This window comes from Motacilla alba, chromosome 5 (assembly GCF_015832195.1).
Source record: "Motacilla alba alba isolate MOTALB_02 chromosome 5, Motacilla_alba_V1.0_pri, whole genome shotgun sequence".
Taxonomy (NCBI): Eukaryota; Metazoa; Chordata; class Aves; order Passeriformes; family Motacillidae; genus Motacilla; species Motacilla alba.
Genome location: NC_052020.1, coordinates 21,963,032 through 21,990,367, shown reverse-complemented (window position 1 = coordinate 21,990,367; position 27,336 = coordinate 21,963,032). Strand labels below are relative to the sequence as shown.

Here is a 27,336-nt window from a genome sequence, read left to right as displayed (position 1 = left end):
GTATTAAAAGTTGGCTCTAAAACAGGCATGAATACTCTCACCAGACCCAAGAGACATCGGATTTCATTGACGGCTCCAAGACAACCCAGGAACCCCATCAGCATGGTAAGGGCCCCAACACCAATGAGGATGTATGCACCAGTCTTCAGGGAGGGAGATGACATCTCTGTAGGAGCCAGGAGAAGGAACAACATTAACTACTGACAAAAATATACGTCTGTCATCACCATTTATAGAACCGCATCCATATCTACTGATAATTGTCTTTGTCCACTCCAAACGGATTGCACAAATGTGTGCTGAACACAGTGACAGATAGATGCTTCTGGTTGTCTTTTGATGAAAGCAGACTTAAAAGCCATCCCACTGGTCTCCTGAGTCTGGAAGACTCAAGGTCACTCCAAACAAATGAACCTTGTTTAGAAAAGGTAATCTCCTTACTGGAATTTTACTCCCTCATGAACGTATTCAAGTAACAGTAATATAAAAGATTATCTACTCCATAGTTACTGTCTATTTGCTTCAATTCCCTTTGCTATCTTCAGGGAAGCTTTCTTCCAAAAGTCCTAAACCCCATTTTTGGATAGCCTTTTCACTTTGAAGCACTATTTCTTGTTGTAGCCATTCTGTTTTCACTTATCCACGTGCAGTCAACACTGGGACAAACTAACTCTGCAGAGTGAAACATGCAACAATCTACAGCTAGTGCTGAGCACAGATGATGGGACAGGTTACTTAGCAAGTCTGGGTTGAATGGCTTGTGGCCAGGCACTTACCACAGGCTGTTGCAGCACCTGTGCACGACACCCTGCCAACAGATGCTATTCCAGGATCAAAACAGATATAATACCCAAATTAGCTGCTTTTACAAATCCTCCTAGATATCCCCTGCTATTGTTTCTAATGTCTGCGTTTCTGAATGCTCAATGGTTTTTCAACCAAGTTTAGGTCAGATTGCTTCAGACATGCTGGTGATGTCAGCCCTCTCCCCTCAGCATTTAGTACTGCACGCAACAGAAGAAAAACTCTTACATTTGAGCTGAAATGCTCTAGCATTTCAGCTGACTATTTCTTGCATTACAGCACAAAAGTTGAAGAGATACTCTGTCTAGAAACAGTAACTAGAAACCTCATTTATCATTAAGAGACATTCCTGTATCTGCAAGCTATAGAGTGTAGGTGAATTCTGGATGTCCAGTGATTAATGAAAATAACATTTTTAGAGCTCAGCATTTAGTTTCCTGAACTAAGGAAGTCTCAGGAGGCAAACTTCCTCTGAGCTTCTCCTGAAATATGTTAAAGGAGAATAATCAAGCCCAGATTGATACTCTCCCCCCTAATATATACTTCCCCCTGCTTCTGATACCTGGCACAAGCCACCAGCTTCCAAACTTTTTTCCCTAAAACATGCTGAACAGAAGAAAGTTCAGTTATCAAGAAGTGAAGCAGAGCCATTTGCCACACATGTCACTTCAGCCAGCTCTCCCTGGCTGGACATATGCCACAAACCCCAGGATCCTGCTTCCTCACCAGTCCTGTGACTCTTGCTGTGCGGGTTACGTGCTGATACTGCAAAGCATTTACTGAAGCAGCAGCCTTACAGGAGTGGCCTTCACAAATCTACCCTATTCCCTCCCTCAAAATCAGCTCTGCTATCATGCAAGTCAGTGTTCAAGTGCCCAGGTTGCAGCACCTCCACAGTGCCAGAAAGCATTGCTTTGTCAAACTCCCATTAGAAGAAAGAAAAAGGTACTTCCAACTCAAAAGCCCCTTGGAGAACTGATAGTGTCAGGAGACAAGAGCCACACTTGCAGTTCTCATCTGCAATGGTCTTGTCTTGCAAGAGAAGGCTCTGAGGGCATTCAACTCCTGCTTGTTTGCCATCACTCCATGTTTTCCCCTGCACTGGGCAGGCAGCCAAGCAAGTACAACAGGCTCCTTTGGCAGCAGCTGGGTGCCCTCCCTGATGCCTAGGTTACTAAAGCAGAGGGAAAGAGGGGCAAGGCATGGGAAAGGAAGTGAGGGGGCAGGGAGACAGCTGATACTGGAAATCTCCAGGAAGGAAACTAAATTCTTAAATGCTCTGTTAGCAGAGATTCCAAGTAAATGGGAAGAAACAGAGCCAAGTTCAGGGACTTCTCTCTCCACAAGTGGCTGTAACACCCATCAACCTGAGGGAATCAGCTGCTGACCCACTGGTACTAAGCACACCTCAGACTGTGAGGGGTACTGCAAACAGCCAGGATACGATAGGCTCCATTTAGGCTGCATGTACTGCTTCTGCTCACGCCCCCACTTCATTAACCAGCACCCCTTGCTGTGCTTCTTGACCTTCTAGTACTGCAGTAGCAAGCCAGGTGCCACAGCACAAAAGCAGAGTAAGAAGTAGCATTTGCATGTGTGGTATTAGCAGGGGTGTCTTCTCCACCCAGCACCTTTCAAACCACGCCAGAGTGCTCAGCAGGACTTGGGAGATAAAGCCCTTTGCAGAATCAGTGCAGCTGGGAACAGGGCTATGAGTGCCATTAGTGTGCATTCCCCACACGCAGGCAGCCCTCCTGAACTGTCTGAGGCTGGTGCCCAACTCAGCAACTCTAAGGCAGTGACAACAAGTAACCAGAGCCACCAAGCAGAAAAGTTTGAGGTGTTTCTAGGAAAGAGCTCAAAGGAAGCAGAGGTTGTCAAAGATGGAGCTGAGATAGTCATTTGCTGAAAGTCCACTTACAGTCCTCTGAAGCCCAGAGTCTGCTAAGCCAGCTCAAGTTTTCAGTTTTTGCAGAAAGCAGACCCTTTGTTAAGGCTCAAGTCAAAGTTTGTGGTTGATTTTAGGGAAAGGAAGCTAAGCCCCTTGCACAATACAGAACACCTCTGATGTAGGTCTCATCAAGTGTAATCAAGAGTATGTTTTAGTAGTCAAAGCACTTCACACACACACCCCCCTCCACATCTGCCTTCTCTACTGCTTAGCAACAAACATACCATCTCCTTTCAATGTACATGAAGCATCAATAAAACCAGGTACTTACTTTCTTTGGCATTTAAAACATTTAAATTGAAATAGACCATTACAGAAAGAAAGCAGTGGAGGACTCACACAGCAAAACTGCATTAAGGTACTGGGGGCCTTTACACTTTATGGTAATAAGGAAATCATGGTAAAAACACAGAGCATGCAGTGAAAATAGGATGAAATACTCAGCTCTGTGTTTAAGACAAAACATTTGGATAGTTGGTTGAAGAGGCAGTAGTCTCACTCAGTCTGACCATGGTGTTTCAATAAACAAGACTAAGAGGAATGCTGTGTCTCCAGGGCTGCTCCCTTTCATCGTGTCCCTGATAACAATCCCATCTTGCTAAATACCATGTTACTGCTCAGGCTACAGACTGTACACAAAAGTATTATTCCTAGACAACACCACGGTCAAACACAGCCCCAGAACAGAGCCAATTTAGAAAAAGAAGGAAGATGAAAAAACACAGTCTTACGTAGAACTGCAATGAAACTCGTTTTGTCAGCCAGAATCCATATTCCAAATCCCAGGATCACAGCACCCAGAATCTGAAAGAGCAAGAACAAAACATACACGGTTTTGTGTAAGTTATAAGCTTAGATAAATAAGAGGAGGCAGTCACTATTATCCATACTTCCAGTTTAAAAACAATCATTCCTTTGCTGTTCCCACCCATCTCCCCTATGGTACTCCTCCCAGGGTAAACAGGATTAGCACAACTCCAGGAAGAATGCCTCTGCCAACTGCAGAGAGCCCCAAGATCTGCTTGGCAGTTTTTCACACGGTATTTTAATAGAACATAATGTTGTATAGGACCATTCAAAACAGTCTGAGGAAGAGACACCCTGCTGCTAGAACATTGTTGTCAGAAGCGAAAGGTAAGTGCATTGCTCCTGTGAAGAACCAAGGAAAGACAAACAATGATTTCAAATATTTTTTTAAATAGAGAAACCCAAGAGGCTTGGCCCCTACTTTCTGGCAGAATACCTGAGCCTCAGCAGAGTCAAGAGTTATGAAACATTAGCAGTGGCCTCTGCCTTGCTCACCACACAGTCTTATGTAGGGCAAGGATTAGTAGAGCAATACATCCCTGTGAGAACCCAGCTGAATCCAGGCACTGATTCAGTAGCCAAGAAATGCATACATTTTCCCATCTCACTTTGAAAGGTCTGGGGTGCTCTGTTTTAGCTTTCATGTATCAGCAAGTCTCCTGGTTTGATAAGAAGCTGAAATTTGTGCTGTTCAGCCAACTAGGACTGAAAAACACTTGTGCAAAGGTCCAAAATAGGCTTTGAAGAAACAAGGAGTGGACAAGAACTGCAAGTGAACTGCAAGCAGCTGTTCTCACATCAGCAGGATTTCAAGATAGGATGAAGTGAAATAAACTAACAGGGCTAAAGACAGATTGCAGTTCTGTGTTTCATTAGATAATGTTTTAATACTTGGGAGACATGGAAAATGCCAAACCACCACCCCAAACCAAGCTGGCAGAGAGGGCTGTGTGGACAGGCACTGGCTCCACATTTTGAAAGTTTACACTACGCTTCAGCTGCTCATACAAAGAAGCTTTTCTGAAGAAAGATAAAGCCACAGTCTGAAATAAGCTGCTTGCAAGCTTTCCTGTCTTGGCAGAAGGTGCATCATGTAGTTAGCTCTGGGGACAGCATTACAAAGTCATCAAGCAAGTTCCCACCTACAAAGCATACTGACTCAGCTTCAGAAAGCATGTAGCTGCTGTATCTCAGAAAAAAGAATTCCCCCTTGCCTTATGTCCCAACATGCTACCCACAACGCTCAGTCTGCTGATCAAGCTAGAAAGGCCCCTTGAACATGCAGCAGCTGGGACACCTAAAAAATTCCTCTCAAACTTGGTAGTATCAAGAACTGTTGAATTGACAGTTTAAGGCAGTCTCACATTTCAACTATAGTTTTAATAAACATTTGTTTTAACAAAGATGCAAACCGGGCTGTATGTGACATCCCTTTTTGTTCACTGACCCTGATATGTCACCTAAGTTTTGCTGTTGCTGACAAAACACAGAAGGGCTGCTGAGCAGAGTTCCTGAGAAGTTATTTGTTATGAGGTGCTCAGACTATCCAAGGCCTGTTTTCACTCTGATCTTTGCTCCAGTCCACAACTTGTACATTTGCCAGGAGCTGCTATGGAAAACACTACAAGGGGAAGACAGGGAGACAATAACTACAGGCAGGGAGAAAACACTGTCCCATTAACAAGAGTGTATTTACTTCCTAGCAGGATAATATCTCTGCTCATCATCTTCAGGAGTTTGCATTGCATAGCAAGGCTGCTTCTGCCACTGGCTGGGCTTCAGACCCTCCATAGAAGAAATCACATCTGCTTTCCATGGAGTTTAATTCCTCTGTCCCACTGCTGTAAACTCCTGAATTGGGGAACAGATGTCTCCCCTCCTCCCTGGGGGATGGAGGTTTCACCCCCAGTTTCAGCAAAATGTCCTTCTACACTCCAAGCCAGAAGGATGCAGATCCCTCATTACAGGGCCAGCAGCTTCCCACAGAGCGGTAGTCAAGAGGGGTTTGGAAAAACTAAGCTGTGATGGAGCTGACTCATCTTGCTGGAAAGAGCAGCTGGGGGTTCCCAGCTTTCCTTCCCCAGCACTGCTTTCCTTCATGGTCAGATTGCATGATGTAACACTGAACCTGGCACAGGAGTCAACAGAAAGGCTCTAAAACTCCAGGCTTTGCTTTAGGTAGCAGCCTCCCATTGCATTTACTGAAGGATTAGAGGCAGGACAGACAGTTATATATTACAAACAAATAATTTCCAGAGACTGTTAAACTCGTCTTGCAGAGCTGTCTTCCCTTTAAGGGGAAGCATGTGCTGCAGCACGTGCCTGCTAGCCAAGAAGGCAGACGTGTTAAATTCTGATTAGGAAACTAAGATTATACTCCAAGCTTATCTGGTATCTTTTCTAGCAAGCTGGCAGGCAGTCCAAGTAACCTTCTTCCCTTCGGTAACCAAAGCAGGTCAAACCCCTCCCTGAAGTAAAGCTCCAAGACTGCAAAATACCACTAAGCCCCTGAACTACTTCAGCTATAGCAAGCGACCTTCTCGCAGACCTCGAGCTGTAGAGAAGTGCTACTTCAATGACTAACTTCTAAAAAGAGTCACCAGCATGTCTCTAAAGGCTTCAATCATCAGCAAGGCTGAAGAACACACTTTAGCCAGCCAGGGCTGGCCTGCACGGGGTGCAATCACATAGGCTCAGCTCAAGGTCCAGAGCAGACACAGGGCTCTGTCAGCAGCGTTGGTGCTCACCTTTGCTCAAGCACCCTCCTCACAAAGCTCAGCAGCTTCAGGAAACCAGCACAAGGCATTCAAAACCTGTCTGTGCTGACAGCTCACAGCAACTCAATACAAGCAGTTTCTCTGCTAATTAATATAGCTCTACCACACTGTACAAGCTCAAAAATCACCAACTACCCTTCCCAATTCAGACCCTGAAAAACAGTAATGGAAAAACGTCTCAGGTCACCTACTTCCTATGAGATGGAGAGAGTAATGTATGCCACCTTCCTCTACATCTGGTATGTGCAAAAAAGCCTGTCCTCAGTCTAGATGAAGCACACTCAAAATCTTCACTGTAGAGAAGTATCAAGCTCAGCCAGAACACAGTGGCTTTGGAGACCTCACTTTGACAGAGCAGTCCGAAGGGAAGACAATGCCTGTGCTGCACAGCAGGGTTAAAGAGCTCATTTAAAGCAGCTTCTCCCTTTAGTCAGCACAGACCTTCTCACAATACATCCTACCCTAAAGTTCTTACTCTCCAAGTCCAGCTCAGCAAATCAGACCAGCTTTCCACAAGAAGGAGGGGGCTGGGTGCTACACCAGAGGAGTTGGCTCAGAGCAGGGCATGCACAAGACAAAGAACAGCTACTTCAAATCACTTGCCACCCAGACAGGAGTACTCAAGCCGGAGTTTTCCAGGACCCAGAGAGGGATTCAGCGTCTGCCATCCTCACAGTCTTGCAAAATACAGGAAAGTGCAGCGTGGATGTGGGTCAGCCCAACAAAGCAGTTCAACTCTGCCTCCTGAGAACACATCTCTCCCCACAGGCTGCCTGCAATCACACCTGGCTCAGAGCAGAGCAGGGGAAAAAAAGCAATAAAGATGCCACAATGACCACAGACAGCATACAGCAAAAACAGTGACAGTGTTTTAAGGTTCAGCAGTATCTCAGGCTGAACCTCCTGAGGTCATCTTCCTCCTTTCCTATATGCTAGGCTGGCTTTCTTGAAGAGAACTTTCTCTACACAGAGATTAGGTAATGAACTCAGACTGAGGTTTGGGCTTTAAGGAAAACTAGACAGTGGCCAGATACCAGGCTTCAGCAAGACTCAAACACTGTCTTAACAAATACAGCTCTGCTTCCCAGGGTAGACTGGCTGTTATATGCTGCTTAAAATTTATCACTTCTTCAACAGAGGACAGAGACTGGATGCTGGTATCTGCAGAGGAGTCCTGCACTAGTAGGACAGGCCTGGACTCAGATGATTTTTCCTGTCTTTAAAGTGGACTAAATCATACTCAGAAAGACCTAGTGGCACTTGAAATACCTCTCCTCTCCCTCCCAAGAACCTTCCCCATGGATGCTCTGAGCCCCCCTGACTTTCGTCCATTAGACTGCAGTTACCTACTCTTGGGATGGAAGGAAACACAGAGGGCAAAAAGCGAGCACAGTAAGCCAAGGGAAACCAGATCCAGATGTGCCTCAAGTTCATCCTGTGTGCTACCAGCACAGTGCAGCTATGCAGGAAGCAGGAGTGAAGCTGTGTGAAGGGACAGAGACCAGAAAGCAGCTCTCATTTTATCAGGATTCACTTCCCTCCCTTCTCTCCCAGCCTGAAGTCTCCCTTGCCTCACACACTGCACAAAGGATACGGATATGAGACAGGCTATTTTCTTGCTGACATGTGGAAAGCCAAAACTTCCCCACCATACTGTTCCACTGCAAGAAGGCATCACCAACAATGCCATCACTGCCCACAGGACACACAACATCCAGGCATCAGAGAGATGCATGCAAGCATGTGTGTGGCCCTCCCAGACCCAATCTGTTCCCAAAGGAGTAAGTCTTTTGCTAAACGTCACGCTTGAAAATAACTGCACCCAGTTGGCTGTTTTATTTCCCCAGACAAGCCTGTCCCAGTCTCCCCCACCTCCCCAACTCCATTTCAAACAGGAGACTTGGACTAATTCATCTTGTCACAAATCAAAACCAGCCGTTGGGACTCAAACAAAATTAGAGTTGCTCTTTGAAGCCTGGCTGGCCTATTTAGGAGGGCACTGCCATTACTTGGCAGGTTTTGTAGCTTTGCTGCTCAGGGACAGTTCAGCTGCTGCTCCAGATGTGTCAGAGAAAGTAGTTACAACTACTCTCCTTCCAGAAAGAACCCATAACTCCCGCTTTCCCTTTCCAGTGCAGGAATAGAGCTGTGTGCACTGGAGACAGCACGTGGCTACTGGGAGTGGAGCTGCTTGGCATACCTGAGACACACACAGCAGCTCTGACATCCCCCAAATTCAGGGGTCCCCTCCCTGCTTCCAAAACTGTGGCCATATTATTTAATGAACACACTAGGCCAACATCCAGGAAAAAAACATCTTCTAGCTAACTTTGGTCCAGGCCTTTCTTCTTTCTCCAGAGATGCTCAAAATACTTACAAGGAACAGGAGGTTGAAAAGGAAGAGGAAATATTTGGTGACTTTTAGGCATCCAGACCCCATCTTCTTTCACTTACAGGACCTAAGGGGAAAGCAGACAGACAAGGAGTTATGTTACACACAGGTGCTCTGGGCAGCTTCAGAGCAACACCTTTACCCGGTGCAGAGCTCTGGGTCATCTGGTGGACCTCAGAGCACGTGCACACACAGCACAGAATACCAGAGCTGCCTCTTCAGTAAAACAGGACACCAGCACCACACTACAGTCACTGCTGCCAAGATCTCCTTGAGAGAGTGACACAGAGCTATCAGCAGTTACAGAAGAGATTTAATCACAAATACACTGCTAATTCCATCACTATTTATATGGACTGTGCAATAGTACAAGCAATCAAAACACCAACCCTAGCTACTACTCCTGGTGGTGAAAAGTGATGCAAGCTACTTCAATTCTCTGACAGCAGTAAAAGTAGCAGAAAGAACATGTAGCTTCTGGAGCAATATAGATTATTAAAGGCAACAGAGATTACTCAGGGGATGGAGCAAGGACAGGCTGTGAGAGTAAAACCTGTTCAACCTAGAGAAGAGATGACTGAGAGGGGACCTCATCAATGTCTATCAGTATCTGAAGAGAGGGTGCTAGAGGATGAACCAGGCTCTGCTTGGTGGTGCTAAGCAACAGGACAAGAGGCAATGGGCAGAAACTGATGCACAGGAAGTTCCACCTGAACATGAGGAAGAACAACTTTGCTGTGCATGTGACCACACAACAGAACAGATTGCCCAGAGAGGGTGTGGAGTCTCCCTCACTGGAGATATTCAAGAACCTTCTGGATGCAATCCTGTGTCATATGCTCTTGGATGACCCTGCTTAAACATGGAGGTTCGACCAGATGACCATAGTGGTCCCTTCCAACCATTCTGTGGTTCTGTCAGCTTTCCTGCTTCTCCTTCCTGGCCCAGAATCAGGTGTTTCCTTAAAATTTGCTCTACCAAACTCCTTGCTCCAAACACACCATGCCACTTTAAGAACCACCAACCAGAAGAAGAGCAATAACAGACTGGGGTCACCAGCCTGGCCTGGGAAGAAACAGCCCTAAGAGAGGGCAAGCTCAGCAAGGTTCTCTGCTGTCAGCCTCAGTGTACCAAGGATCACCAGAGCCCAGCCTGTTCTTTTGTTCCAATCAAAGGCTTTCGCTTAATCCTATTAAATATTTAGGTTAACCCTGGAGCTAAACTGGTATGTGGGCCTGGTTATAACTGGCTAGCCTTCCCAACAAGCACCCTCAAACTACCAGGAGAGAGCACAAGACTGAACTCTGTGGCTCAAGCTGCTGCTCTAACTTCAAGGAATGCCATGGCTAGACAGTGCTAAGCTCATCACTGCACAGCACCTAGAATGATGTTATTGAGATGGGAAACAGAAGAGATATAAAATGTCAGCCACCTGTGCTGCAGGCTGCTCTCAAATCTCGTCTGTATAGCAGTCATTGCACCTAAGGAGCTCTTACTGCACAGCAAGTTAGCAACATCTCAGTCAGTTTTTCTCCAATAAACTCCTCAGGTCAGAGGCCATAAAGCCAGTTGCACCCAAAAGTAAGTCCTTCAAATGAGCCATGGAAAAGTCCTGTAATAGTTTCTGGTCCATATGTACACCAAATATCAAACACACAGCATTGCCATTTCCAGTGCCCCTGGGTGCAGCCATCACCATGAGTTGGTTCTGTTCCAGCACAGATGCACTATACAACAGCTGCATCACTACCAACCTAGGAAAAGTGAATGAAGGCTCACTGTTAGCAGAATTCCTCCTTTCCTCTGCAGGAAAAATGTTCTCTCAGGCCACTAGTCCTGGAAGGTACCAACACCTAAGGCTGCACTTGGAGAGGATAACTAAGATGTAAATTCTCCCACCCAGCTGGCTTGCTTCCTGGCTTCACCATGAACACATCTCCTCGTAACAGGATCACAAACCTGAGCCTAGCAGTCTAACTAGAACACGAAGGCAGCCAGATCCCTAGGTGATGAAGAATTTCTCCTGTGGGAGTTACAAATGTTTTTCTCTTCTGTAACCTAGCCAAGAACTAAGCTAGGTAACAACTTCCTGCACAATGCACTGGACTTCTTACCTTAAGACATCTGATCCCAGGTGCAATCCTCCTAATTTTCAAACTGGAGGGGCAAGTCACAGTACTCACTGACTTGCTTCCTAGTACTGAAAGCTGTATGCTGCCTATTTAAAGTCTGCCCACATTGTTTTGATTTGCCAGGAAAACAGATTCACAAAGCTGTTAAGATCTTTATAAAAGTTATTTCAGCTAATTAAGCAGCAAAGCAACTTTACTGGGGAAGAAGATATGCCTGAGGTAACAAGAGTAAAATATTGCTTTCAGGGCTCTTCTACTCCTAGCTATTTGTTAAAGGAATACCATCTTCAATAGTTATTGAAAAATACAACCCCAAAACAAACATTGAACCCCAACAGCATTACAGCATTATGCACTATTCTCTTCTTGCCACAGGGCAATGTATCTCTTTCATAGCCCCTAGCCATAAAGTAATTCAAAGTACAGTTTTCATGTCAGAAGAGAAAAAGCATCTTAAGGTTTTGCTTTAAGCTTTTAAGATACTTTAGAGCTTCCTTGAAATATTACAGATTTTCCAGTTTTCCATTCTTTGCAAATTAACTTATTTTGTCCATTACATCAATGAAACTCCTCAAAACTCCTTCTTCTGAAATTGCAAAGTCATGAGATCAGCAACACTGTCATACAGTAGAAGCAGAAGCTTAACAAAATTTGAGATAGGTCAGGTTTGGAAGCAGATGAGCTTGGAGTTAGCACAGCCAGGCATATCCAAATGCCACTTGGCAGCAAAAAGGCAACTTAGGTACCACAGCTAGTGCTGCAGTAAAAGCTGAAGTTTGCTTTCTGAAGTTGGTCAAGTTTTGAGCCTTAATGTTTTGCAGCAACACATTGAAGATTAAATGAAGTCTGCAGCTTTCAAATTCCACCAATTGTTCACAATTATTTGTTTTTTCCTCTCCCTCTCCACTCCTACTGCTTTGACCATTTGAATTTTCATCCCCAAGCAGCAACACCCACTCTTTTCAACAATCCTGTATGTACACATCCAGATTTTCCCTGTCATTCTCCAGATTGATGCCAGCTCTGTAGAGGATTTTACAAGACACCATCAGCTTGCAGAATGGCATTTCTTCCAACCTCTCATTCTCCATCTTGTAAAAATATACAGGATTATTTATGCAGTGTGTTGCTTTGAGGCACTACTGCAATAAAAACTTGGTTGCCAACACAGCCTGGTCAGCTGCTGTGAAGTTGATCCAGGGTGTTTCTTAGCCCAAGGTTCAGACCTAGGACCTGAAAGAAGAACTAATTCCAGGAAGACATCAATTGATCCAGAACTCAGGGGTTTCCTACCAGGAAGGAACACGTTTTCACAGGCTAGAATGGCATCAGGGGATGATGTCCTGTCCCCTCCATGACTGCCAGGTCTTAGGCCCATCATTCTCTCAGCAACAGCAATGACAGCAAGACCTGCATGTGGAGCAGCAACATAAAATCCAGGACAAGTGTGCCTGATGAGATGCAGACAGAGGCCTGCTTTGTTAGCAACTGCAAAGGATTCCCACCACAGCTCAGAGATTAAATTATTTTTGCCACAGGAGCCTGTGAAACTCCCAGTCCCCCTCCTGTAAAAGTGACCCCAGAGAAGGACAGGTGATATGGGGAGAGTTGAATAGCTCTGCCTCCTGACCTGCATTGCCCACAGAGGCAGCAAGGAGAAAATTCATGTACAGACATTATAACCACATCAGTCAAGGGGCAGAGAGGCTAAGTTAATTTTTAATTGTAATTCTGCTCTATCCAATTAGATCCTGTAATGCCTCACCCAGCAAGCACTGCATGCTTGGTGCTCAGTGAAGTTTATGATATTTGGCCCAGGCTAGTTCTGTACATGCCTGGGCCACGCAGCTCTGCTGGGAAGGGCTCAGCCCTCTTCTGCAGCAGCACCCTCACGCTCACTCCACGGGTTTCTTCCTGATGAGCTCTGGCAGCTGAAACACCTCATCTGCCAAGTTACTGTACAGCACAAATAAGGGGTTCATTTATGAGTGCAATAAAAGAAAAGAACCACAAAACAAACCAGAGCAGAACAGCTGTGGAAATCACTGTCCCAGCAGATTTACAAAAAAATGCAAAGATCATGCAAACCCTTAAGGACAGCACACATGTTCCCAAGAGCACTGAGCTCTGACAGTCAGTCCCAATACTCCAGCTCAGGCAAAGAGCATTCACATTTGACTGTATCTACATAGCCTGAGGATGCCGTCCCATCTTCTCCACATCCTATTGCTTAAGGACAGGAAATGACTGGTTACAAAGAAGCTGCAGGCTGCTTCTGTGTACTTTGACCAGTTGCTCCCTACCAGCACTCCTCAGGCTCTAACACCAGGGGACATAAAACAAAGGTAGACCCTATAGGATGCGCTACTACCAACTTCTACCAGGCTAGGATGAGGTCAAACCAGCACCAGATTTGGCTTTGACAAGTTGCTATTTCCATTGCCCCCACAAGCACCTCGAATGACCTGTAAGATCAGCATGATGGCTCAGATCTGCTATCCCTCCTGTCTGCTCAAGGAGAAACTTCCAGTTTGACAGATGCAGAGATGCAGCAGCCAGCACTATGAACTAAGGTTCTGCAACATATCCTAAGGCTCCTGATCCTCCTTCACATTTTGTATCTGATGTGGAAGGGGGGGATCTTTGAGTGAAAGTCCAGCTGGTCCACTGAAGGAACCTCCAAAGCAGCCTCAGCTGATCTCAAGCATTGCAGGCACCTCTTGCACCTGCTTCACAACAAGCAAGCACTTAGGTTAAGTCTTACACATTTCAACAGGTCATTTCCCTCAAGATATTACAAGGCTGGACACTTAAAATACCTAAAACTGTCCCTGATCCAGTCTCACCTCCCTGTCTTTTCTTTCTCACACCACAACACTGACCAAAATTAGCTGGATTCATTTGCAGACAGATTGACCAAGAAATCCTGGAGATGGAACAGCCACTGCTGTACTCAGGTTGCACAGCTGGCTCCCTCTGCCCAAAGTAACTAGCAGGTGTCCCCAGGAAGGCATCAGCATGCTGCTGGTTCCATAAAGATGTTTATCTGCACAGTAATTTGCATGAGGCTGAGGCCATTTTGAAGGCCAGTGGAGTTACTTTTTACAGTGTTATCACAATCCAGAAGCAGATTAGTGGTATAGCTGGATAGAGACCCACAGAAGCCAGCACACTAGAGTTGCTCACTAAATGGCCACTTTCTAGCCCCAAAGCAGACATCCCCATGCAGGAGAGACTGAGGAAGGGGCAGCTCACAAAGCCATGGGGCTGAGGAGGTCATTCTTTGCAGGCTTCTGAACCCTTGCACCCCAAAGCCCAGCTGCTTCTCCATCCATGCACATGCAGAACAGACATTTGGCAATCAGAAAGTCTCCTGATAATGACTGATGAGACAGGACAGCTTCACACAACAGTACCAGTTAATGAACAATGACAGAGTTACTAAGTCTCCGGTTAACCAGGTACATCACTGCCCTCAGGGCAGGGACTGTAAGTTACAGCCCCATTAACATACAAAGCGTATCCTAAGGAGTTCATCTTGTTGACGTTAATATACAAAGGCCTTGGACTTTCAGTACACCTGGGAGGTACATCTTGTCTCTGGCAAGCAAATAACCACAGAGCTGATGAATGACCCAAGTCTGAATTCACTGAACTTTCCTTTAAGCTTAACTGAGATAATGCCAGCTGTGTAATGACCTTGAAAACATAAACAAGGTTCTGTTTGTCATGGAAATTTTCCAAATGGCATCTCTTCACAAGTTAAAATGGAAGGATGGAGGGAGAAGCCAGATCCTAAAAATTAAGGTACATATACTACATATTACATATATATTTACTTATTTATATGTGTGTATCTCAGTGATACTTATACAGTTTCTTTTTGAAGGAAGGTGTCAGTACAAGGTAGAAAAGTATTTCTGCATATTACAAACTTCGAAAACAGAACAAACCAGACCCTCTCTTATTCCATCTACTACTAGAGAGTTTCTTCTGAAGTAGAAGTAATTGTCTTCAGTGGTAGAGGAGATGGTCTGAGGGCTAAGCACAGAGAGACCAGCACAGCTACACCAGCCTGCAAACTGCAGCATCACACTCAATTATCTGCAAACTTCGAACTACCAGCACAGACATACAGTGAGACCCTGACAGCATCTGCAAGACATCTGCAGGACAGAGACTCAAACATGCACAAAGTCCCTCTGCATTTGCTACTCCTGGGGCAAAGGGAGCAGACTAGAGCAAGGCAACAGCTGCAGAAAGTACTGCAGAAATACCACTGAAAAGAACAGATTTCTCAGAAATAGTTTCTGAGGGAACTTATCAGCTCACAATGTAAAGGTAGACTTGCTCCTGGTAAGACATGCAGCTTTTCTGTCTGACTTCTATAGTTAATACACTGTTGTGTGAATTATCTGACTAGCAACTGCATTCCCCAGCAAGACCCTGGATTAGAAAGCACCTGTAGGACTTCCTACGATGGTACAGATTTTTCAGTATGTTTTATCACAGCAAGCATGTGTTGCGTATTTTATAAAAAGGAAATGCGTATTTCAGAAATGTACTTCTGATGCTCCACAGGAAGTGATCAGATATTTATAAACCACTATCATATCGTTAAAAAGAAACCAAGCTCACAGCTCAGTATCAAAGAGCTGCAGAGGTTTTAGAAGCGTCTGGTTTTATCTCTATGTTTACAAGCAGTGTAACACATTTTGAGAACATCTGGCCTTCACACTGCAGTTTGAAAGCCAACATTTAACTAGGTCTTCAGTCCCTACAACTGACAAATTGAGAAAGTTCTTTGCTATTTTCAGCCTACACACACATGCTTGCACAGCATGACAGTATTTGCAGGACAGCGTTTCTCTGATTTAAGCAAAACTTTCCATACATCAAGACCAGAGATAGAACTCTGCCAAAAATGGGAGGAAAAAACTAATCCCAAACCTGACAAACCCTCCCAGAAGTCATTTGATTCTCCTCTCCCCTAAAAAAAAAAAAAAAAAAAAAAAAAAAAGAGTAGAAGAAATGAATCAACTTACCAAAAATAGCAGACAGTACAGTTTAGTGGACTTTCTCTTTTTAATTACTGCGTATTAGACTGTTAGTTGTGCAACAAGCTCTGCAGGTCAGGTCCAGAAAGAGGTCTCCACACTAACTAAAGCCAGCACACAATGCAGTAAAAATGCAGAGTTTTCACAAAACTGGTTGGGCAACTCTGTCACTTGACTACATTGGCTCTTTAATCGCTTCAACAACGAGACCAGCTCAGCTTTGTTTTCTGCACTTGGAGCTGCCAGGCTGCAAATCTAACCTCTGAAATGGATGTGCCCACCACTCCCACTGCCATCTGTCAGCAGCATCAGTGTGTCAAAAGCAGCCCCCCTGCTCTGGCCTGCCCCACACCTCCCCACAGAAGAGCAAAACCTGTGAGCAGGACCTGCGCTCCAAACTGCAGCAAGGAGACCAGCACAGAGAAGGAGCATTCCACTTGTGCTTACCTGATAAGCCTCTCCCCAGCATGGTTCTGCAGCACAGCGGATGCTTCAAAGCGTTTCCCTGTGCCACTCATCAGCCTGGAAATCCCAGGTGCAAGTACATGCACTGGACCGGCTCTCCTATCTCCCTTCTCATGCAAGCAATGCCTTGGAGGTTAACAAATCTCCTCCAAGGAGTTGCACAATATCCCTCCCAATGCCACTTGGCTTGGAGACACCTTCCCCAGACTCTGCCAGAGTACCCAAAAGCTACCACAGTCCAGGCGGGAAGAAAGCATTTTTTTCTGTTTTATGAAACAGCTACAGAGACTGTGAGACTTAGGTAGGAGTCAGGTAGTATAACTGATTTTTATCTTTCCTGCCTCCTCCTCCCCCTATAAAATGCAAGAGGTCAAGGTCGAAGACTTTTCACTGTAAAGTTCCCTTTCCAAACAAACTGGTTTTCAGTTACTTCCATTTTCTCAGATGCTAGGGCAAATAGCTAGTGGGTGGTTAGATTCAGCACACCCATTCCAAACATGGGTTTGAGAAGTTACAGTATCTGAGAAGTTACATGTTTGTGCTTGACCTGGGAAATGAGGTTTCCTACTCTCTTGGTTCTTTTCAGGAATTAGCAGAGAAAGTAGTTTTACTTCAAGGACCGGAAGTTTTCCACAGCTTAGCAACTTGCACAACACTTAAACAAACAACTTCTCTCTCTACCTACCCTCTGCTTATTGAGCCTTCAGACCCCACACCTCTACAGACAGGTGGATGGGGCTGAGCAGAGCGTGGGCACCGGCGCCTGGCATAGGAAGGAAGCTGAGCTTACCCAGCACCACTGCCAGTAATTGCAGGTTCTCCTGGAGTTCATTTCATAGCTGAAGCCAGACACTTCTAAAAGTCAAAGTACTAGAGAGTGCCTATTCAGAAGGGCATAGGGCAATGAGCACTCCCTTGTCCTTCTCAGATTAAACCTCTGGAGGAGCTCAGACACACTGCCAAACTGTTCTGACTCACCAGAGCAACGAAGTCCCTTGCAGCTGACAGTCCACAGAAGAATGGAAGTGTCCTCTGCCACCAGGATTCTCCCCAAGACCTCTCCCCCTAGAGTACATCCCAATGCCCTCAAGTGACAGAAAGGAAAAAAAAAACCAAAACACAAAAAAACCAAAAAAAAAAACCCAACAGACAAACCAAAAACCCAATATCCACCACAAAGCAAACAGAAGAGGCCTCTGGCTTGTTATTCCAAATGACTGCGAAGCTTTAGAATCAAGTAATCTTCCTTGAACAGAAGAGACAGGCTAATAGTCTACTTTAATCTTATCACATGCTTTGTGTCAGACTCTGCTGATAGCAAGGCAATGATCTAAAGAAGCCAAGGCTTTAACCCTTTAGCCCACAGATTAAGTAGAGCTGGTAGAGTACTGCAAACCCATCATGACTGGAAAGTGAAAAGAAGTCCTACTGGCACAGGAAGGTGCCTCAGGCCACAAGGGGATACATCTTTTGGCTTGTTATTTGAAACAGTCCTTTTACTATTTGTAATTTCAGAAAACTTTGGTTTTGCCAAATAGACATTTTGCTAACATTCAGCTACTTAACTACTCCTGTGCCCCTGCTAGTACATTGGCACTGCTACTTGGGATTCTAGAGCAGAAGAGCACAGATCAGCAGCTGTAACTATCTCCCCTCTTCAGCAAGGTCTGCCCTACCATCACCATGGGACTCCAATTGGAAGGCCCCCACTGCAGGCGGACAGTACAGGAATCAGAAGCACAGGATTCCTGCTGGATTCTCACACAAAGTACCTCGTGATCTCTCCCAGACTTGCATACCAGGGCAGACAAGGCAGGCAACTCAGCCAAACCATTTGTTACAAGCAGGCAGGGCCGGCTGAGCCAGGGGTCTCCGACCTCAGCAGTACAGAATCACACACACTGTGTGCTGCCACTGTGTGTGGCAGCAGTGACACAGCCACAGAAGGTTACTCACGGACCCAGCCCTTGCCCCAGAAGAAGCTGTACTTCCACCAGACCATCCCAGAGTCACAGGAGACCTTGTGCCCTGCTGGAGTGTGGTCTGCCCTGCTGACCCTGCGGGGAGCATTGTCACAGACAGTCTGAGGATGAACATTTCACAACATCCTGAGTTCCACACCACAGATGCCACTTGACACTACCAAAGGGTATGAAGGAAAAGAGAAAGCTGGAACTATAAAAAGCTCCTGAGGAAGGGATTCTGACTCAAGCAGCCCCTGTTTCCAAAATTATGACATACAGAGGGCAGGAGGGCAAGAAAAGCCCTGAAGTGCAGGACTTTAAATCACAGATATTTTGAGTCACTTCCTGCTACTCAAAAACATTCACCCCAACCACATTTTCCCTCTCCAACATCATGGTAAATAATATTAATAGTTTCATATTTGTAACTGGCAGTACCTGGCCACAGTAGCCAAACCCCTTGCTGCCCTGATCACTCTGAGGATGCAACACAGAAGCTATTTCAAACCTTGCTCTGGAACAGTCAGTCCCAACAGGGGCTGCTGTACAGTCTCTCAGATGTACAGCAGCATTGTCTAGCACTTTTTCCTTTCACCTTTAGAGAACACTCTCCTCATGCCAAGCTCTTCTGACAGGAGACAGAAAATGGAAAAGAAAGCAACATTGTACAGCAGTAAAGAGCAACGCTGTGAGGAGCAAGAATAACACAGCATGAGCTGTTACAGAAGCTGCAGCGAAGCTGCTTCGTTCCCAGTCTAAGCATTTTAGGAAGTGAAATGCCACAATAAGAAATCTCAGCAAGACAAGGCTGGAAAGCAAAGGGGTCCTCTAGAAAACACTTAGCCAGCTGGAAAAGATACCCAAAAACTTTTGGTCGCCCTTCTATGAAGATGGTCCTGAACTCCAAGGCAGGCTGCAATACACAGAGGGGTTTTGCTACCCTGATAATTGTTACATTACCATGCAGGTAATCCCAGCAGAGTTAACTGGAGCAATACAAAAACATTGACTAGTGACAGACCTGCCACCTACAGTTAAGATCAGTCCTCCAACACCACCCCAAAAAAAGAAAATAATCAATCAACCCTTCTAAGCAACACATGTGTAGGTTCTGGACAGAACTGTTTCAAGCCAAGAAGAACAGACATATGGAATAGGTTCCCTAGGAATTTGGCAGATAAAAAAGACAGCAAGACTTTGAAAAGCTGGGTCTGTTTTGGGAAAAAGAGAGGCCTCCTTGGAGTCTCCAGACCTATGCACAGTGGTCTGGAAAACGGGTTCAGCTGAACCTGAACCAAGAGAGGCTGGGTGGCCTTTTCTTTCCTGAAAAGGTCTCCTTTTCTATATTTAGAGCAGAAATATTTCCAAAGACTATTTGATGGAGGAATACTAGAAGAATAAGATGGAAAAGAGTAGTTTAGGGATATTTACATTAAAATAAGAAAGCACCCAGAATAATTAATTTACAAATAATCCACTGAGCCTCAGTGCAGACATAAATGCTCCCATTTCAGAGGGAAAAAATTGCAGGCTGTTCCATCTTTAATCAGTAAATCATGATTGAGGCTAAGACTACTTCATAATAGGATTGCAGACACAATTTTTTCTTGCTTGTCTCTGTTCCACCACACTGTTGTCTTTTCCTCCACGACCTGATGGAAAAAAAAATCACCTAGAACTACAGCAAAGGGTCTCATGCATACTACCTGGGCAAGTCATGGTTGACACACGGCTTCCTCTGCCCCCACACACAATCCACCCCTCGCTAGTGCAGCAGGTTGAAACCCAGCCCAGCAAAGCCCCATTGCCTGCTCCTCCTCCCACCCATCGCAGAGCACGGGGGCTGAGATCCTGGGCACAGGAATAACCATCAGACAGCACCACAGTAACAGAGCTGCTGACCTGCCTCAGCTCACACATGGCTGCACAGGCTGTTCTTCCTGACAGCAAACACCCTGTGGCAAAGGCTGTCTCTCTTCTGGGCAAACAAGCAGCAACTGTTAGGCTCCCATGGGGCAGCACCGGGTGCATGGCCACCTACTTGTAGACACACCGGTGGGTCTTGCCAGTGGCTGACAGCTGGGATAGGAAGAGGTTTCCTGTCTGCCTGAGGCTACACAAAGAGGGAACCTAGTGTTTTACTGCAGGATCAAGTCTAAATCGCTGCCACAGCAGCCTTCAAAGCTGCAACACCATGGACTGGTAATGAATGCAGAAACACTCAGGCTCTGAGGCCACCAGCAGGACTGCAGCACCAAATCAAAGAAGCCTTTGAGGTCTTGGACTTGGGAATTAAAGCAGCTTGCCTTTCCTCAAAATAGCCCTTCCTTGAAATAGTCTCTTCTGCCAAGGCAGCAGCCAGTTTGATGCAGTTTTTGACATCAAAAAATTCCCAAGAAGTTTTGGCAACTGCCTTTTTGTCACCTCTGTTTCATTCCAGGAAGCCCTGAGTCAGAACATCTCCCCCAGCGAGAAAGGGCAAGAGGAAACTCTGACATTTCAGGTCCTCTCACATCAGGCAGGAGAAGAATCAGCAGCTGTGGGCACCATCAACCCCTCAGGAGCAGCCAGGACCACCCCAACTTTAGCAGCACTTGCACAAGGTGCTCTCACCCTTGGAGGATCTGGAGCAAAGGAGCGGCTGAGCTCTGTGCACAGGGAGCAGCCACCTCTGCAGCAAGACCCCCTTGGAGGGAGGGGCTGGGGCTCACTAGCAAGGCTGATCTATCACACAGGGCTCCACTCCCCCACACCACCAGCCTGCAAGAACTCCTCTTGTACCTGAAGCCTCTCCCCCCCACTCGTGTGCAGTCACCTCAGAGAAGTGCAGCAGACCCCTTGAGAACCAGGGAAGGGCTGTGCCTTTACCTTGTTTCACACGGCTCACCAGGACTGTTTCACGCAGCAGCTGCTAAGCAGAAGTCCTCTCTAATTAAAAGAGCTTCCTTTGGGAATAGGCAGATTTACTGCACAGCTCAGAGCACTCTTTAGCTATTCCATGTGCATAGCTGCAAGCCAGCATCAGAAAGGGACTTGAATGCAAAGAAGAGTCCAGCAGCTTCTTAGACTGTTGGGAAAGTACATTTAGGCAACTGGAGTTTTATCTGTCCTCCCTCCCCTGAAAGATTTCAGAGGTGAGTATAATTAGAACTCCTGCCTGCCTTTTAAACCCCAGTTTCTTCAATCATGCAGCACAGATGCTGCAGAATAGTTCCCATATCTGTTTGGTCAGTGCAAAACACAAGGCAGCAGCAAGAGCAAACAGCCTTGCTAACCTGCAGGTCAGCAGTCTGTCTCCTTAATCTGAGTCCTGCTCTGCTTCTGTGTTTTACAGGAGTGAGGGGACCAAAAGGCCGAGGAAGCACATTGGGAAGTTGAGGACATTCCAGCAAAGCCACTCAAGACTGACTCATTACCAGCAACTTCAATCCACGAGAGACATATGACCAATTCCACAGCACTACATGAAAGAAGCCCCAGAACCAGTGCAGCCCTAGAGACAGTGTCCTGTTACCACACCACACAGAACGGCACCCTTTTATGCAAAGAGTGCTCTACAAATTAATTGATTACAAGCAGAGAGGAGAGGAGCAGAGCAGTCTGCATAGCAACTTTCCAAGGCAGCCCCAGCTCTGGGGACCAAAGTCCAAAAACCCCCTTGACACTGTCACCACTGAATACAGAACTTCTTTTCAATTTCTTTCCACACACATTCCAAGTAATGCTAAGTAAGTCATTTGCATGACCAAAAAGAAATCAGAAAAAAAATCATATAGGAAGGGAATAAGACACTCCCAACAAATATTTTTCCTCTATTACTAGAACACTTAGAAACTGAAATGCCACAAAAGGTACAAAAACCTCCCTGGAAAGGTCTAACTAGACTATGTTAGTACACATAATCTATTTAATTTAGACTTTGCAATTGATTCCAAACAAAACTGACATCTATCACAGGAGACATAACAGCTCCAGGCAATTAGGATTTGCATATTCTTATATTATGGATGACAGTAGCAGCCCTTGAAGTCCTAGTCAAGTGCCAAAGATGCTCTTTCCACACCTGCCCTGCATGCTGTTCCAGAAGCCCAGCACCAATACAGCTCAAGTCGTTGCCCCAGAGCAACCCAATGCACCAAACCCCAGAACCAGCTCGCTCGAACCTGCACCAGTCTGGTGCACCAGCCCAAGCAAAACCAGCATCCTGGAGCAGCTTACTTTTAAAACTAGACAGACAAGGTGCTGCATGAAGCCTCTCCTGTAGAGGCAGGAGCTGAGGGTATCACATTCCTGTGCGGTCCCTTGAACCCATCCTGGCAAGGGCACAGAAACCTCACGGATCACAGAGGCAGTGACCCAAGCAAGGTGCTGGAGAATATGTTTAGATCCAGTGACTGTAACCCCTTTTCCAGAACAACTCTGGGAAACAGCCTCCTTCATTCCCAACAGGTACAGCTACTTTACAACATGCTCAGTCCCTGCTGTGCAAACCCCTCTGAGATAATTCCTTTCCTTTCCCAAATTACCTCCTTGACAAAGGGAACAGGAGGGACCAAGGGCTGTTCCCAACTCCAGCTGTGGGAAGATCAGCTCAGCTCAAGGTGCATGGCTGCAGCTCTGACAGCTCATCTGTTCTTTTGCTTGCGTATGAGAGACTGAAGCAGATTTGTTGTGCCTACAAAGGGAACTCCCCATTATATAACTTCAAATCTTCAGGCTGCTGGATACCCTAATGTACACAGTTTGTCCCAGATCAGCATTTCTCCAGTACACATGGCATGGGATTATCATCATACTGGAAGAGATCAGCAATCTGCTTACAGCTCAGTAACAATTTTGTAGTAAAGCCCTTCCATGATGCACCTGCCTCGAGGCTGTGCTGCAAAGCAACTAAAATCAGCAGCCCAGCGGCATCCTGAACAAATTCCACCAGTACTTCGCTTTTGCACAAGGTTCTTCCTCTGGTCCTTCTCAGCTTCTGAGCTCCTTAAAGACAGTCAGGGCACTTACCACTCCAGCAACTTTCAGATATTAAGTACATGCACTGGACTTCGGTTTGACTTGCTTTTAAATGGTGGTGTCCCAGTAGGTGGTGTCCCAGTTCTGAAGCTCCATCAAGGAGACAAAGAACTAGAGCAGTCACCCAGACAGCCTGTGCACACACCTCTTCCCACAGGACAAAGCCTGTCCTCAGCTTAGTCTCCTTCCCTTTTTCCCCTGTATTTACTTTGGATGAGCCACAAACCACCCAGTTTCCCTCTGTTCAAAAAGACACATGTGTGGGTTCAGAGCTGGCAGTCTCCAGTCCCTGTTCCCATCCCCACAGGCTACTTACTGTTTTATTCCCTTTTTCTTCTCTGAGCAGCCAGACAGTCCCTTCTGCAGAGCTGCTCACAGTAACGCCTCATCCTTCTTCCAGAAAATTAGCTAGCTCTGAAGCTGACAGAGCACACAAGAAGTGATTTAAGCAATCTCCACTACACAATTCCTTTGCTTCACTTATCACCCCATCTAGACTGAAGTCAGCCATTAACTGCTTCAGTGTTTCCAGGCCCTGCTAGCCCAGAGAGCTTTCAGCAAACAGGCTGTGCCACAGCCAACCAGCCGTCAAGGAACTGCTGGCGCTGACTGTGCCTCCTGGATTATTCCTTTTACCATGCCAAGACAGCCTGTAATTTTTAGCCTTTCCTCCATTTCATTCCCTCTAAGAATACAGAAGAGCCAAAAAGACACAGAGGTGGTTAGGTAATGATTGCATCTCATTAGACAGTTGCTAAAGGAAAGGTGGCTCACTCAGCCATCCCTCCACACGTATATCATTAATCAGTAGCCTGTAGAAAGCTCCAATCCCACATTCCTCCAACAGATGCATTAGTGCAAGGACACAGTTTACTTCTTTGCCCATTAAAGCTGACACACACATGGTGGTGGGTAGGTTACAGGGGCCAACTACTACTTTGCTGCACAAAAGAACTCCAGGACTCTGGATGGCATGATCTGTGTGCAGAGACAAATGAAGGCAGGGAAGGAAAAGAAGGGGATAAGATGTCGTGCTCCTATTTTAGAGAGGTGAAGTTAAGGCACTCCAGGGTGAATGCCATAATTCTTGGCAGTAATAAGTTAGCTTTGGTGCATGTAAGTTTTTCCACAATGGAAACTGAGGAGTAAGTGCAAGAAGGCTGTGGTTCCAATCACCCCTTGTTACACAGGCCCACTGGAAATAACTGCTACCTCCTCCAGCCTTCCAAGCTACTCAAACAGAGCCTGAGCCCCGACAGAACCCACTCCCTCTAGCACCTCCCACTCAGCGACCAAGAGAAACCGGACCAGGAAAAAGGTGGCTGCCATGCCACAGACACCCTTAAAGTGGAGCAATAATTACTGCTTCAGATAGCATGGAGAATGATCCGCAGATAGCATGGGGCATGATCCCAGCCCCAGCATGCCCCTGGCATTCCCATAACAGACCCTATCCCATCAGTGCCCAAAGGTCTTTGTGGCAATGCCTTTTGCCTGTGCTGTGTGCTTCCTGCTGTAGCAATGCCAGCAGGCACCAAGAACCACAGCCACAGCTTGAAAAGTGCCCTGGGGCCTGTAGTTACCAGAGATCTCAAAACTCCCACCTGCATCCCTCTGACTTAAACATCTACTGGATGAACACCTGCAGTCCTGAATAGACCCTTACTGCCTTACAGCTATGAGACCAGGACACGGAGTGTCAGAAGAGTGGTAAAACCTCTCCTTGGTTACAGTCAGATGAGAAATTTCATGTGAAACCACCCCTTGCACTTCAAAGAGCTTGAAACAGAATGGTTCCAGTAGTAGGGACAAGAAAACCTGCATGGAGCTGTGGGAAGGCCTCGTTAGAGCATTTCCTGCACGAGCTCACAGTTGTAGGTCACACTACACCTGCCTGTCACCCCAGAACTAAAATAGAGACAATAACAGTAATGGAGAGAGTCCAGATGAGCCACATCATTAAAGCTGCTAAATCCTCTTAAGGGAGGAGCTTCCATGCAGCAGGACAGAGATTGCCCACAGGGAGGGCTCTCTCCAGGCACTCAGCTTGTGTCTTGCTCTATTTCTGTCGCACACAGGTAGGAAGCTGAACAAACACTGCAAGACTTCACCCAGCCCTGCAGCACAGGGATGAGAATGTCATCTCAGTGGCCCCCAGAGCACTTGACAAGGATGGAGAAATGCAGCCAAAGAGGGATTTAGGTCCAAAGAGGCTACACCAAGCAAAGATATTCTGGCAGTAAGATCCTTCTCTAAAAGGGATGGTAAATGACACAATGTTAGGAGTGAGGAGAGGCTACTCACTCCTCTGAGCCACTCCAAATCCACACACAGGCTTGCAGAGCCGTTAGCAAAAGTTCCTCTCACCTGTTTGAGCTGCCCAGTATGAGCAAACACCCAAGGATTTTTTTTTTTGTAAAGAAGCACAACTTTACACACAACTCCTGCAGTTCTAGGAGTTCTGGTCCCACCAAAGAGCCAAAAATAAATGTAAATGTTAAAAACCACCTCACTGTTGCAAGAGGTTCTGCTATGGAACACTGGCAGGTCTTCCGATGCCCTTGCAGTGACACTGCAGAACAGGTCACTGAGTGTGCCACCCAGTGCCCTTCTGCCTCATTAACACTTTCTTCCCACTTAGTGCTCATGAAGTATTTAGTAAGAGCTGAGTAATTTGTCATTTTTACAGTTTGTCATGTGCTTGACTTCAGCATACAGCAGAACACTATTGAGACTACTCCTCTCACTAGACACCTCCATCTAGATTTTCAGAGCAGTGTTTCTACACTTTGACCTTGTGGTCCACCAAAATTATTCTAGCTGCAGGCTTCTGCTCGACAGTTCTCATGCAGTGAGCCAGCTTCACAGCAGCAGGCTCATATCTCAGGTTTTGAAGGGGATTTTTCTTAAGCCCAAGATGTCTGCAAAAGTAAAACAAAACAAAAAAAAACCAACAAAAAAACCCATGGAGAGGAAGTATCACTGATGGCAGATTTCAAGACAGCACTCTCCAGCTGCTCACCCTCATTTGCACAGAAGCACACGGGTGTTGTCAGAAGCTAACACTCAAAGGCCTCACAAGTGGTGGGATGTGTTACATCCCTGTGAACCTCTACCCTCAACAGCAGCTCAAACACCTCCAAGAGCAGCTCTTCTCCCCAGCCACTGCCTCTGGGAGCAGTGCAGTAGGACACTGTCCCTCCCTTGCACAGGTAGTAAGTTTCAAGCTCTCATCTTATACACAATATGCCAGAGCTTGTCCAAGACATAGGAACACTTTATCCTAAACTAGCTTTACAGTTTATTGAATCCAATATTTAGATCCCAGGATGGTTGGGTTTGGGTTCTTGGTTTCTTAATATTTTGTACCAAACATCCCATTTTACACGAAAGCATTCACAGCAGAGCTTTAATGCTCTGGGGCAGAATCAGCATGCCTGGAGTACAACAAGCTGCTATCCCCTTATCAACAGATTTGTTACCAGTCACATTGCAAATACAATTCGCCTTTACAACATCTATCCAGCTGTTGAACTGCAAGCGCTATTCTGAACTGCTCACAGGGATCTTAAAAAGGAAGGAAGGAAAAAGGGACACAGCAGGCTGGGCCAGCACCAGATTTCTGTAGTCGCAATAGGGTAAGATCGCTACGGAAGCATCTAATCCACATCTTGGAAATCAATCAAGACAGAGCCGACTGAAGCCAGCTGCATGCCCAGTCTCATCAGCAGGCAGCAGAGGCACCCGGCCAGTATCCCCGCACAGCAGCGACCCGCCGGGCCAGCAGGACCCGCTCCCGCGGGCACCGCGCTCGCTGCACCTGGCCGCGGTCTCAGGTCGCTCAGCAGCTTCGCCAGGGATCACCGCTCAGCCCCCGACTCGAGCGTGGAGGGGCGCGCCTGGCAGCGCCCAGCAGCGGGGGCTGGCGCCCCGAGCGGCTCCCCCGGCCCCGCTGCAGCCCCGCCGGC

General features: G+C 46.3%; 1 protein-coding gene across 4 annotated transcripts in view; it reads right to left on the bottom strand.

Annotated features, from left to right (window-relative positions):
• The window catches only part of CD82 (CD82 molecule), a 38,574-nt gene that overhangs the window by 10,830 nt on the left and 408 nt on the right, over nucleotides 1-27,336 (bottom strand). Inside the window, exons 1-4 of one of the 4 annotated variants that reach the window (XM_038137831.1) lie at nucleotides 17,364-17,415; nucleotides 8,717-8,798; nucleotides 3,487-3,559; nucleotides 42-166 (exon numbers count right to left, since the gene is read on the bottom strand). In XM_038137831.1, coding sequence (XP_037993759.1) covers nucleotides 42-166; nucleotides 3,487-3,559; nucleotides 8,717-8,779 — 261 coding nt within the window. In that variant the 5' untranslated portion in view covers nucleotides 8,780-8,798; nucleotides 17,364-17,415. Of the gene's footprint in view, nucleotides 1-41; nucleotides 167-3,486; nucleotides 3,560-8,716; nucleotides 8,799-15,908; nucleotides 16,202-16,367; nucleotides 17,109-17,363; nucleotides 17,416-27,336 lie in introns of those variants that run through there. The other 3 variants (XM_038137830.1, XM_038137829.1, XM_038137828.1) reach the window with 3 other exon arrangements.